Below are 12,668 nucleotides of genomic sequence, written 5' to 3'. Positions count from 1 at the left end.
GTGACAGTAAAACACATAAACACAAATTACTTGGATGGCTCATAGAGCTTCCATGCTTTCACAGACTACAGGTTGACTGAGTTCACAACTGACCAAAAACAAACCAAAAACAGTAACAAATAAAACTACAGTATGAAATAATGAGAAGACAGGTAGCCATATTTTAAGATAAATGGTAAATCTTTTTTAAATGCAAATACATAGGCTAACTGAAAGACAATCACCCAGGACTGTAAGCCTCTGGGTGTAGTGGGTGCGAAGTCAGGCGCAGGAAGCAGAGAGTACAGGGTAGTGCTTTATTTGCACACACGGCGAACATAAGCCAACCCCACAAAAATACAGGGCGCACACAAAACAAATGCCCCAAACACTGGGGACTGAAACAGTCCGGATAAAACCCACGACCGAAACAACGTCAGACAGAAGCGTGCACAGTAGCAACACACAAACAATCCTGCACGCAGAGCAGGCGGGCCTACTGGCTAAAATAACCCGACTAATCAGCCTAACACAAAACAGGTGCAACCAATAAACAGAAAGGGGAAAAAAGGGAATCAGTGGCATCTAGTAGGCCGGTGACGACGACCACCGAGCACCACCCGAGCAGGAAGGGGAGCTACCTTCGGTAGGAGTTGTGACAAGGACGGGTTCAATTATCTAAACCATTTCCCAGTGGTGTAAAGTACTTAAGTAAAACTACTTTAAAGTACTACTTAAGTAGTTTTTTTGGGGGGTATCTGTACTTTACTTTACTATTTATATTTTTGCCAACTTTTATTTTTACTTCACTACATTCCTAAAGAAAATGATGTACTTTTTACATTTTCCTGACACCCAAAAGTTCTCGCTACATTTTTACAGGAAAATGGTCCAATTCACACACTAATCAAGAGAACATCCCTGGTCATCCCTACTGCCTCTGATCTGGCAGACTCATTATACACAAATGCTTCATTTGTAAATTATGTCTGTGTGTTGGAGTGTGCCTGGCTAGCCGCCTGGCTATCCGTCAATAAAAATACAAATAAAATGGTGCCATCTGGTTTGTTTAATATAAGGAATTTGAAATGATTTATACTTTTCCTTTAAATTTGATACTTAAGTACATTTTAGCAATTCCATTTACTTTTGATACTTAAGTACATTTAAAACCAAATACTTTTACTCAGGTAGTATTTTACTGGGTGACTTTGACTTTTACTTGAGTCTGCCAAGGCACCAGCTAAATTAAGGCAGTTATACAATTTTAAAAACATTACAAAACATTCATAACAGTTTTCACAACACACTATGTGTGTGCCCTCAGGCCCCTACTCCATTTGAATAAATAAACGCTGATAAAGAAAGTAAACACATACCTCAGTACAATTGACCACACCGCAAACATTTGTTAAAAACGCAAGGTTCTAAAAATAGTTATCCAGCAGACACAGCAAAACAACACACGACACAGACTCCACAAACTTCGGGTACAAATGTTCTCATCCCCACACTGGTATAAGGGGCACTTTTATACTTTTTGACCAGACCTCTCCCCTTACAAAAAGAGTACAGTATAAGTGCAGTTAGAGTGCAGTATAACTGCAGTATGTTGCAAATACTGCCTCCAAAATAACACTGTGGACTGCAGTTACTGCACTTTTACTTTCAAAACGTAAATCGTTTTTGTAAGGGTCTAATTAGGGTCCAAGAGGAATCACACTGACCAAAACCAAACCTTATCTATCTCTCTCTCGCTCGCTCCCTCCCTCGCTCTCTCACACACACACAAACAAGCACACACACACACACACACACACACACACACACACACACACACACACACACACACACACACACACACACACACACACACACACACACACACACACACACACAATCTGTGAAACCGGCAAATTTGTGAAATGTAACATTGTAACTCGGCCTATCAATTCACTGCCAAAGGGCTACGCCCTCTCTTTCCATCACTTCCGGGTCTAGTCGGACGGGGTTGTGAAAGAAATGGTTGTCACGATATTTAGCTAGCCAATCTACAAATGACAGATACATATAAAATTATACAGAGTACACTATCCATGTCAGGGTCCAAGAAGGATTTTCGCAGTATTGTGCAACTTTGTTTCATAGACAGGACTATTTTATCTTGTCTGCAAACCCATCGTGAATTGGTAAGTTAGCTAACGTTCACTAGGTTAACGTTACTATACCTGATTGATGACACGTAGCTTAGCCAACTAGCACTTGCTGCACCACCTAGCAAGCAATTTACCGATAGCTAGCTAGCTAACGTCATTGCACTGGTTTAGCTAGCTAAACATTTCCTCCTTTCCCAAGCTATATTTTTGGACACATTATGTCCGGTAGCTACGCTAACGTTAGTGCATCAAGCTAGCCAACGTTAACGTGGGCTATCCGTATAATTGAGCAACAATGTTTACAGAGTGATTCACCATAATATGCAGTATGATGTCGAAGCTTTACCTATCACAATGCTTTTCCTGCTAGTTGTAACCAGAGGTGGCTGTTAAGCTAGGTTGCTAGCTAACGTGAATACATAGTCATTAACGTTATGTGCGACGTTAGGACGTTGTAGCTAGCTAACGTTAGCGTGTGAATTCTGATATTATCCTGCATCGTTGACTAGCTGGTAGCTAACTTTACGTCTTTCTATTCCTGCAAAGCTAGCATACTACGCCTGTGCCAAGAGGTCAGGACCTTTGTTATGGCATGTATCCACAGGGTCACTGGTTCAAACCCTGCTGTGACTGACCCACCTCACAGAATAGTGTGGTAGATGGCTAGCTAGGCGAGTAGGTCTGTACTGTGTTCATAACTAATGCTCTTTTTGCCCAAGACTGCTGAGTGACTTAACCAGGTGGTGTTGGCACCTTTGTGTGCCATCTCATTCCAAGTCCCAGAGGAACCTTAATACAGGTAGATTATTTTCTCTACACCATCACAGATGCTCCTTCTGTCAGTGTGTCATGTGTACTGTTTGATAAGCTGTTTAGTACACTCACTTTCTCTCTCACCTCCCCCTCCTTCTGCCTGTCTTCAGTAGAAGATGAACGGCCTGTCCATTAGAGAGCTCTGTTGCCTGTTCTGCTGCCCTCCTTGCCCCAGCCGCATCGCAGCCAAGCTGGCCTTCCTCCCTCCAGAGCCCACCTACTCCATGCTGCCTGACCCAGAGGCTACAGCTGCGGCAGCAGCCGGGACCACGCCAGGGGGTGCTCCCCCCTCTCTGGGGGCTCCTGGCCTGCGCTCCCGGCTGGGTGGCGGTGCAGGAGGAGACAGAGGTGGTGGTGGGGGAGGAGGTGGCGGAGGAGGTGGCGGAGAGGGCAGGTGGAAGCTCCATCTGACAGAGAGGGCAGAATTCCAGTACACTCAGAGAGAGCTGGACATGACAGACGTGTTCCTTACCAGGTCCAGCCGGGGGAACAGGGTGGGCTGCATGTACATCCGATGTGCCCCCAACGCCAGGTGAGAGGAGAGAGAGAAGAGCTAGATTAGTATAGAGATGATGGGTCGCAACATTTCTCTTGCTCTTTTTCACAACAAGGGAGTTTGTGCAGGTTTTTCTATTTATTGAGATGCATGAATTATAGAGTTCTATTTTAGTGTTCTTTTGTTATTCTATGGTTGTATACATCACCATTTCCTCCCTTCTTCTCTTCTTTATTTTCCTTTAACTGTTCTACCTCTCCCTCCCCCAGGTTCACAGTGCTATTCTCCCATGGTAATGCAGTAGATTTGGGTCAGATGAGTAGCTTCTACATTGGCCTGGGCACGCGTATCAACTGCAACATCTTCTCTTACGACTACTCTGGCTACGGTGTCAGCACCGGCAAACCCTCAGAGAAGAACCTCTACGCTGACATAGACGCTGCTTGGCACGCCCTGCGCTCGCGGTAAACAGCTGTTACACATACACACTTTTGTATTGCTGTTCTTGTGGGGAACAAAGAATTGATTCCCATCCAAAATCCTATTTTCCCTAACCCTAAATGTAACCCTTAACCTAAACATAACCTTAACCCTATGCCTAACCTCAACCCCAAAACTCTACTTAACTCCTAACCGTAACCCTTAACCCTAATTGTAACCCTAAACCTAAAATAGCAGTTTTCTTTGTGGGGACTGGCAAAATGTCCCCAATTTTCCTTGGTTTACTCTCCTTGTGAGTACTTCTGGTCCATACAAGGATAGGGTAGTGCTGAGCTGAAAACTGTACACACCGTTACCCTTCAGGAGTGCACAACAAGAAGGCCTATTCTGGTCATCTCGGCTGTGTTTTTGTTTACTCAGTTATCTGTGTTTGTGTCCCAGGTATGGCATCAGCCCAGAGAACATCATCCTGTATGGGCAGAGTATTGGCACAGTACCAACGGTGGACCTGGCGTCCAGGTTTGAGTGTGCTGCTGTGGTGCTCCACTCCCCTCTCACCTCTGGTATGAGGGTGGCTTTCCCCGACACCAAGAAGACGTACTGCTTCGACGCCTTTCCCAAGTGTGTTTCACACACACACACACACAAAACACATTAGAATGCTTCATTTAGATCCACAACAACAGAATTTGTCACAAAGGCATACATCTTTGGATATGAATAGATATTGTCTCCTCAGCTATAAGCACGTTAGGAAACAATCGTACACATATGACATAAAAGAAACTATGACTTCAACGACAGGTTATGAAGCGTAACTCAAAGCTGCTTATAGACAGACTCCTTACGTGACTTATAAACGTGAGTATAGACTACTTACAAACTGCTTGTGACATGTGTATTGCAGCATAGAGAAGGTGTCTAAGATCCCATCCCCGGTGCTGATCATCCACGGGACGGAGGACGAGGTGATAGACTTCTCCCACGGCCTGGCTCTGTTTGAGCGCTGTCCCAAGGCCGTGGAGCCACTCTGGGTGGAAGGGGCGGGACACAACGACATAGAGCTGTACAGCCAGTACCTGGAGAGACTACGACGCTTCATCAACCAAGACCTGGCTGCAGCACACGCCTGAGTGAGGAGGAGGAGGTGAGGATGTGTGTGTGTGTGTAAGGAGCTGTACAACAACATCAAACTACAGCCTTAAGTCTGTAGAAAAGGAGCATCCACTATGCTGTAAATCTGTCTGGCTGTGTGTCTGGCTGTGTGTCTGGCTGTGTGTCTGGCTGGGTGTCTGTGGTTGAGGGTGTGTGCATTGACTCATGGAAATGAAGGATCTTGATATGGACACCTGTCAGACACCTGGATACGTGTTCCTAGAGACTTCCTGAGGCAGAGCATTTGTGCACTACGAACTGTCTTCTCTGTGTACATGTATGTATGTATGTATGTATGTATGTACAACTCCCAGAGCTGAAGATGCTCTCTGTATGGACCTGAGCTGACATCACTCCTCCCTGTGTCTCCTGTGGACATCTGTCTGTCTACTTTTATCTGTCTTTCTCCCTGTCTCTCTAATAATGAACATCTCTCTCTGGATTTCTTTCAACTATCCTGCCCTAACTAAGGACTAGGGGAAGAATAGAACTGGCCTTTGAGAGTCTAAGAGAAAGTCTGCTCTCCTGTGTGTTTGTCTTTGGCTGTAGAAGGCAGCCATTTAAACTTCTTCTGAGTTGAAGTTTGTAATAACTGAGTGAGAGTGGGGAATGAAGGATGTACTGCAGTATTACTCTGACTAGTTGTTTGACTGTTGCCTGTCCATATTATCTAATGTGTCTGAAGTGAAAGGGTTGTGGAGACATTGATGTCTCTGAAGCCTGAGATGAACATGGATAGTCTGATCCCAGATCTGTTTATGATCACAAACAGATCTTGAATCAGGCAACAACAAAAACATAGCTAGTTTGTTTTGTTCTGTAAGGAGACCTCTGTGTCTCTTGATAGATTCCTAATGTGAATGAACTATAGTGGAAAAAACGTTTGAGAAAAGAATGTATTTTCATTTATATACAGTCTTCTCTGTGGCTCTTGAGAAGACGGGTCCGTTGACTGTTATGACGATAGAGAGAGCAGGACTGATGGTCAATTGCAGTGGATGGTGTCCGTGAGGCCATCTCAACTGGCATTTTCTGTTACATTTGATCGCACATTTACACTATATATACAAAAGTATGTGGACACCCCCTCATAAGTGGATTCGTCTATTTCAGCCACACCCGCTGCTGACAGGTGTATAAAATCAAGCACACAGCCATGCAATCTCCATAGGGTAACATTGGCAGTAGAATGGCATTTCTGAAGAGCTCAGTGACTTTCAACGTGGCACCGTCATAGGATGCCACCGTTCCAACAAGCCAGTTCATCAAATTTCTGTCCAGCGAGAGCTGCCCCGGTCAACTATAATTGCTGTTATTGTGAAGTGGAATCTTCTAGGAGCAACAACGGCTCAGCCGCGAAGTGGTAGGCCATACAAGCTCACGGAATGGGACCGCCGAGTGCTGAAGTGCGTAAAAATTGTCTGTCCTCAGTTGCAAAACTCACTTCCGAGTTCCAAACTGCCTCTGAAAGCAACATCGGCACAATAACTGTTTGTGGGGAGCTTCATGAAATGCGTTTCCATGGCCAAGCAGCCGCATACAAGCGTAAGATCACCATGCGCAATGCCAAGCGTCGGCTGGAGTGGTGTAAAGCTCGTTGCCATTGGACTCTGGAAATGCATTCTCTGGCCTGCACAGAGCCCTGACCTCAACCCCATCGAACCCCTTTGGGATGAATTGTAACGCCGACTGCGAGCCAGGCCTAATCGCCCAACATCAGTGCCCGACCTCACTAATGCTCTTGTGGCTGAATGGAAGCAAGTCCCCGCAGCAATGTTCCAACATCTAGTGGAAAGCCTTCCCAGAAGAGTGGAGGTTGTTATAGCAGCAAAGGGGGACCAACTCCATATTAATGCCCATGATTTTGGAATGAGATGTTCAACTAGCAGGTGTCCACATACCTTTGGTCATGTAGTGTATGAAATGGTTGTTCACTTTGCTGCTATTCATCTGTCACTCACATAGGACTATTCCTGAGGACTATTCCTGAGGACTATTCCTGAGGACTATTCCTGATGAGAAATAAATGGCGTTATAGCGTCTTATAAATATAACACTAACTGACTTTCTGAGATCTGAAAGGAATACATAATCCTTAATTCACATTCATCCTAAATCTTTACTCATGCATTTTTCTCTCAAAGTAATAAAAACGTGTATAGCGGAGCCACAGAGTTCGTCAAACTGTTAGAAATGTTGAATTTTAATTGGGTTCCATGGTGGTTCTAAGTCAATAGCATGGAGCCAACATGGATGCCAGTTTCTTGAACTGATGATACAATGTCTGGTGTATAGGAGCTTTTCTATGGTGGCAGTATTGATCCAAGCCATAAACGAGCCTTTCACTGTTAGTGTGGTGCAGGTTCCACCACATCAGTCCACACACACACAGAGCGCGCAAGCATGATAAGCAGGTCTTAAGTTCAGCACTATTGTACAAAGCATCCAAAGTGTAGTTGAAAATATAATATTTACGTTTGTGTCTCCTTTGCATTGTTGACTACCTGACCCTGCCCCCAGAAAGACCAGAAGCAAGGACTCTAGGAATGACCTAGTCATAGAATACTGAAGTTACTGTCAGTAAAAGTAACTCTCTATTGAGGGGACACTGTATGTTGATGATTAAACAATACATAACACTGCAGTCATCCTAGGTGAAAGTGGCACTTTGTAGGTGGCTGTTTTTCTAGGATCATTTTGAACAGGTACATATTCTATTTTCACAGTATGCTGTGTGTCACCAGACCTAAGCTGGTGGAAGTCCCTCAGGCTCCCGTGCCAGACTCTTCAGGGTTCTAGACTCTTCAGGGTTTTAGGCTGGTTAGGGTTCTTGGCTCTCCAGGGTTCTAGGCTCTCCTAAGATACAATGAGACTAGACCTGACTGTCAGTTGTCATTACTGTACACTACTGTATGGGTTCTTGCTAAGGTCTCTGAATATAATGGGGAATAATAAACACAGTGGTTCATTGAGACTGAATAGAGAATAGTCTCACTTGACCCTATGATGACCCTATGATAATGAAGTGAGGTGTTGATATTCTGACAACTTTATGCATGTCCATTATTTGTGTTGGGGTGGGGTATATAACTTAGTGCGTGTGATGCCAGAGGGAAAATGTCAACTCAAGGTATCGTACAAAATAGTGCTTTTTAAACGGGGGTAATAGATTTAGTTGTTTTTTATTACTGAAACTAAACTAATGTATTGTTTTGACTTTTGTGCTAAAGTTTGGATGGGGAAAATGCTGGGTGGGGTTAGAGGGTGTGGTTTATATATGGTTATCGTAGTTACCTATTCTGTTTATTATGATTTGTAATATGAAAAAATGACTGACAATATGATGTAATGTCATTAATTCAGGGGACTGAATCTTGACCTTTTTATTGACAATGGGGAAAAAACAATAAACAATTATGTACAAAAATATAAACTTGTGTTGTTGATTCTATGTTGTAAAAACAAATTACAGAATTTGTGAATCCATTTAGTACAATGGAAAGAAAAAGTATGTGAACCCTTTAGAATTACCTGGATTTCTGCATAAATTGGTTATAAAATTGCATCTGATCTTCAAGTCACAACCATAGACAAACACAGTCTGCTTAAACTAATAAAACAATGATACTTTTTTCATCTCTTTATTGATCATACCGTGTAAGCATTCACAGTGCAGGTTGGAAAAAGTATGTGAACCCTTGAATTTAATAACAGGTTGAACCTCCTTTAGCAGCAATAACCTCAAACCAACTTTTCTGTAGTTTTGGATCAGACCTGCACAACAGTCAGGAGGAATTTTGGATCATTCCTCTTTACAAAACTGTTTCCGTTCCACAATATTCTTGGGATGTCTGGTGTGAACCGCTCTCAATCGGGTTGAGGTCAGTACTGACTGGGCCACTCCAGAAGGCGTATTTTCTTCTGTTCAAGCCATTGTTGTTGATTTACATCTGTCTAATAGGTTGTTGTCCTGTTGCATCACCTAACTTCTGTTGAGCTTCAATTGGCGGACAGATAGAATTACATTCACCTGCGAAATGTCTTGATAAACTTGGGAATTCATTTTTCAGTCTGATAGCAAGCTGTCCCTGATGCTCCCTCCACCATACTTTACAGTTGGGATGAGATTTTGATGTTGGTGTGCTGTGCCTTTTTTTTCTCAACACAGTGTTCCTTCCAAACAACACAACTTTAGTTTAATCTGTCCACAGAATATTTTGCCAGTAGCACTGTGGAACATCCAGGTGCACTTTTGCGAACTTCAGACGTGCAGAAATGTTTTTTTTTTTTGGATAGCTGTGGCTTCTTCCATGGTGTCCTCCCATGAACACCATTCTTGTTTAGTGTTTTACGTATTGTAGACTCGTCAACAGAGATGTTTGCATCTTCCAGAGATTTCTGTAAGTCTTTAGCTCACACTCTAGGATTCTTCTTAACCACATTGAGCATTCTGCACTGTGCTCTTGCAGTCATCTTTGCAGGACGCCACTCCTAGGGAGAGTAGCAACAGTGAACTTTCTCCATATATAGAGTTTGTCTTACCGTGGACTGATGAACATCAAGGCTTTTAGAGATACTTTTGTAACCCTTTCCAGCTTTATGCAAGTCAACAAATCTTTGGACTTCTGAAATCTCTTTTGTTCGAGGCATGGTTCATGGCAGCGTAGCCTAGTGGTTAGAGCGTTGGACTAGTAACCGAAAGGTTTTAAGTTCGAAACCCCGAGCTGACATGGTACAAATCTGTCGTTCTGCCCCTGAACAAGGCAGTTAACCCACTGTTCCTAGGCCGTCATTGAAAATAAGTATTTGTTCTTAACTGACTTGCCTAGTTAAATAAAGGTAAAATAAATAAACATAAGGAAATGCTTCTGGTGAATATCAAAATCAAATTTTGTGAGATTTGTATAGGGCAGGGCAGCTTTAACCAACATCTCCAGTCTCATTGATTGGACTCCAGGTTAGCTGACTCCCGACTCCAATTAGCTTTTGGAGAAGTCATTAGCCTAGGGGTTCACATACTTTCCCCAACCTACTCTGTGAATGTTTAAATGATGTATTCAATATAGACAAGAAAAATACAATGTGTGTTATTAGTTTAAGCACACTGTGTTTGTCTATTGTTGTCAAATGTTATGTAAAATGTATGCAGAAATCCAGGTAACTTCAAAGGGTTCACATACTTTTTCTTGTCACTGTAATTACAGTGCCTTGTGTATGAACTATCAATACATTTTTATTTACAGACATTCAAGAACTGTGTTGAGAATATTTTTTTGAATGGCTTAGAAGTAGCTTATTTTAAATACACTTGTATACATCGAAAGTATACTACACTGATTGATATAGTACTAATCATGGTGTACAGTATTTCTGTTTAATTGCTCTTGGTTTTGAGGGGAGAGTGTCCCCTGCTGGCCTGTTAGTGCCACTGACAGAAAGATGCCATTGATTCATTCTATTAATGAAGTAGTAAAAGTTATCTGAAATTAATTTACACTATCATTAAATAATTTAATTTGCCAGCAAGTTTCAGATTAAAGTAACTTCTGACTTACATTATTCCTTTACAAAGAGAACAACATATTCATTGCCAGTTAAGCTGAGACCAACGAATAGTGCCGTAAGCCAAATTGATTTTAGGAGTGGACTGACAAAAAAAAAAAAATGCTTTGTGTGAAGTCAAGTTTTTCCACATTTCTGACAGGTCTGAGGTTTTAGTGATCTGTCTCCTCAAATGATCAGGGGACCCACATAAATATATATTAACAATTGCCCAGCTCATGAGATGACATTTTAATTGAGACCCTTTATATACTGTAGTTTGGTGTACTGTGGCTTTGGTATTTAGTCTTCCTACTGTAGACATTATTTCACATCGGCTCACACTGAGCACGCCACTAGCTCAAGAAACATGTCTAAGCATGAATGCATGATTCAAGTTATTTTGATGTGCAACCTAATCCAGTGATTGTCATGAATTCTGGGTTGACAATTAGACTATAGTTGCTATTTTACTGTCAAAATAGGACTCCAGAATTTCCATGAGTTTTTTTTTGTTGTTGGAGATTAATTACATGTTTTATGTGCACTAACTAAAATCATAGGCTAATTCATGTGTGGTTCAACACCTGAGGAAGTGGAAACTCAAAACGCATTAATTAGATCACAAACTCTAAATATATTACCCATCACAAGAGGCTAGTGAGGGGAGGTTTGCTCATAAAGATGGCTGGAATGGCGTAAATGGAATGGTATCAAGCACTTGGAAACAATGTTTTTGATGTGTTTGATACCATTCCATTAACTCCATTGTAGCCATTACTATGAGCCGTCTTCCACAATTAAGGTGCCACCAGCCGCCTGTGATGCCCACTGCTAGTAGCCATGTATTCATCCAACCATAAATGTGATGTCCTAAAAAACTTTAGTTGTAGGCTACTACCCATGAAACCTATGCACGTTTTGAGCACACTCCGCTCCATATCTCAAAGCCATATAAAATGTCTTGATTGTAAAATAGTTGCTATTGAGAGTTGAGAAATAAAGATTATACCTACAGAAAGCTGAAACCCTCCTCTCATCGACAGGGACAATTGGACGAAGCTTCCAAAGCTGTTTTTTTCCCGCAATTTCATTTTGAAATGTTATATGAATAAATGTTTCTCTCGAGCGCATCGGAGGAGAAGAGAGTGGCTCGCTCACCATAGCAGCAGGCCCCAGCGAGGGCACAGGTGCAGGGAAGACACTTTCATTACAGGAATCATGAGGATAATGCACTTTACTGTTTGGCAAAATCATTGCTTTAGCTGTCCCAAAATTAGGATGTTTTTCAGTGAGGTGACAATGTAGAATATGCTCTTTCTACGTTTACAGGCACCCTTTTCATTTTGTTATGATCCATGATCTTGGCTGTCTAACTGATGACAGAGTTGAAGCAGGTCATCTTTGCTGATGCTGCGTTTGACTTTCAATGTGAGTTTGTGTGACCTCAGCCTAGCAGAAAACCGGGCCATCTTAATCTTTTGTATACTCATAGTAATATGCCCTAAGAGTTTATTTTTTTATTTTATTTTGACAATTTCTATCTTAACAAGCTCACGGGCAGCTGGCCATGTCACCTTTTTCTGTTTTATTTATAATTTAAAAAAAGTGTGTCAATTTTCGACCAGCCCAACCAACAAAAAAATGGTCCAGCCCGTCTGGTATTTGCCAGAATATCCAAATGGCCAATCCTCCCTCGTTGTAGGTCTCTTCAGGCTGTTTCCTGTTCCCTGGAATGAGGAGGGAGCAGTGAGAGGAGGAACCAAATCACTCTCCCAGATATTATCACACATAAGCATGCATACTCATGCACAAGTACGCTTGCAAACACCTTTAATTACATGAAAGTGAAGACTCAAATACCCACGATGGGTGTTCCCGTAGATTAGGATTATGTAATAGTGGAGTGATTTCTTGGAAAACAGGTGTCATTCCACTGGGCCTGTTTTTCTCCTAACCTCCTGTGACCTAACGTCCTGTGACCTAACGTTCTGTGATCTCTGCTGCTGATACAGTACACGGTACCTCTGATGTCTGAGAACACTCCCTCTCTGTCTACACAACCGGTTTGATCTACCTTGAATGGT

The 12,668-nt window shown here is 42.4% G+C and overlaps 2 protein-coding genes across 3 annotated transcripts in view; one reads left to right on the top strand and one right to left on the bottom strand.

The window, feature by feature from the left end:
- Positions 1-1,953: 1,953 nt before the first annotated feature.
- LOC106569516 (alpha/beta hydrolase domain-containing protein 17A) lies at positions 1,954-8,473 on the top strand. 2 transcript variants are annotated; one of them, XM_014140947.3, is made up of 6 exons: positions 1,954-2,168; positions 2,855-2,934; positions 3,059-3,480; positions 3,714-3,908; positions 4,327-4,506; positions 4,793-8,473. In XM_014140947.3, exons 3-6 carry the CDS (start codon positions 3,065-3,067, stop codon positions 5,016-5,018), a joined length of 1,017 nt encoding a protein of 338 aa, XP_013996422.1. In that variant the 5' UTR covers positions 1,954-2,168; positions 2,855-2,934; positions 3,059-3,064; the 3' UTR covers positions 5,019-8,473. The 2 variants fall into 2 exon arrangements, with proteins under 2 accessions (XP_013996422.1, XP_013996423.1); XM_014140948.3 differs by having other exon boundaries at positions 1,959-2,168; positions 3,062-3,480.
- LOC106569515 (GRAM domain-containing protein 2A) overlaps positions 8,385-12,668 on the bottom strand; it is a 26,171-nt gene continuing 21,887 nt past the window's right edge. Inside the window, exon 12 of the mRNA XM_014140946.3 lies at positions 8,385-12,311. Within this exon, the coding sequence (XP_013996421.1) occupies positions 12,293-12,311 (19 nt within the window). The 3' untranslated portion in view covers positions 8,385-12,292. The remainder of the gene's footprint in view (positions 12,312-12,668) is intronic.

Source organism: Salmo salar, chromosome 14 (genome assembly GCF_965601325.2).
Source record: "Salmo salar chromosome 14, fSalSal1, whole genome shotgun sequence".
Lineage (NCBI taxonomy): Eukaryota > Metazoa > Chordata > Actinopteri > Salmoniformes > Salmonidae > Salmo > Salmo salar.
Note: the sequence above shows the minus strand (reverse complement) of the source record. Positions and strands in the feature narration are given on the sequence as shown.

Bases quoted from the DNA above. Each gene is read 5' to 3' on its own strand.
- LOC106569516 (XM_014140947.3), top strand. From the start codon at position 3,065: ATGAACGGCCTGTCCATTAGAGAGCTCTGTTGCCTGTTCTGCTGCCCT. The intron at 3,481-3,713 runs GTGAGAGGAGAG...TCCCTCCCCCAG, and splicing joins CGATGTGCCCCCAACGCCAG to GTTCACAGTGCTATTCTCCC. The intron at 3,909-4,326 runs GTAAACAGCTGT...TTTGTGTCCCAG, and splicing joins TGGCACGCCCTGCGCTCGCG to GTATGGCATCAGCCCAGAGA.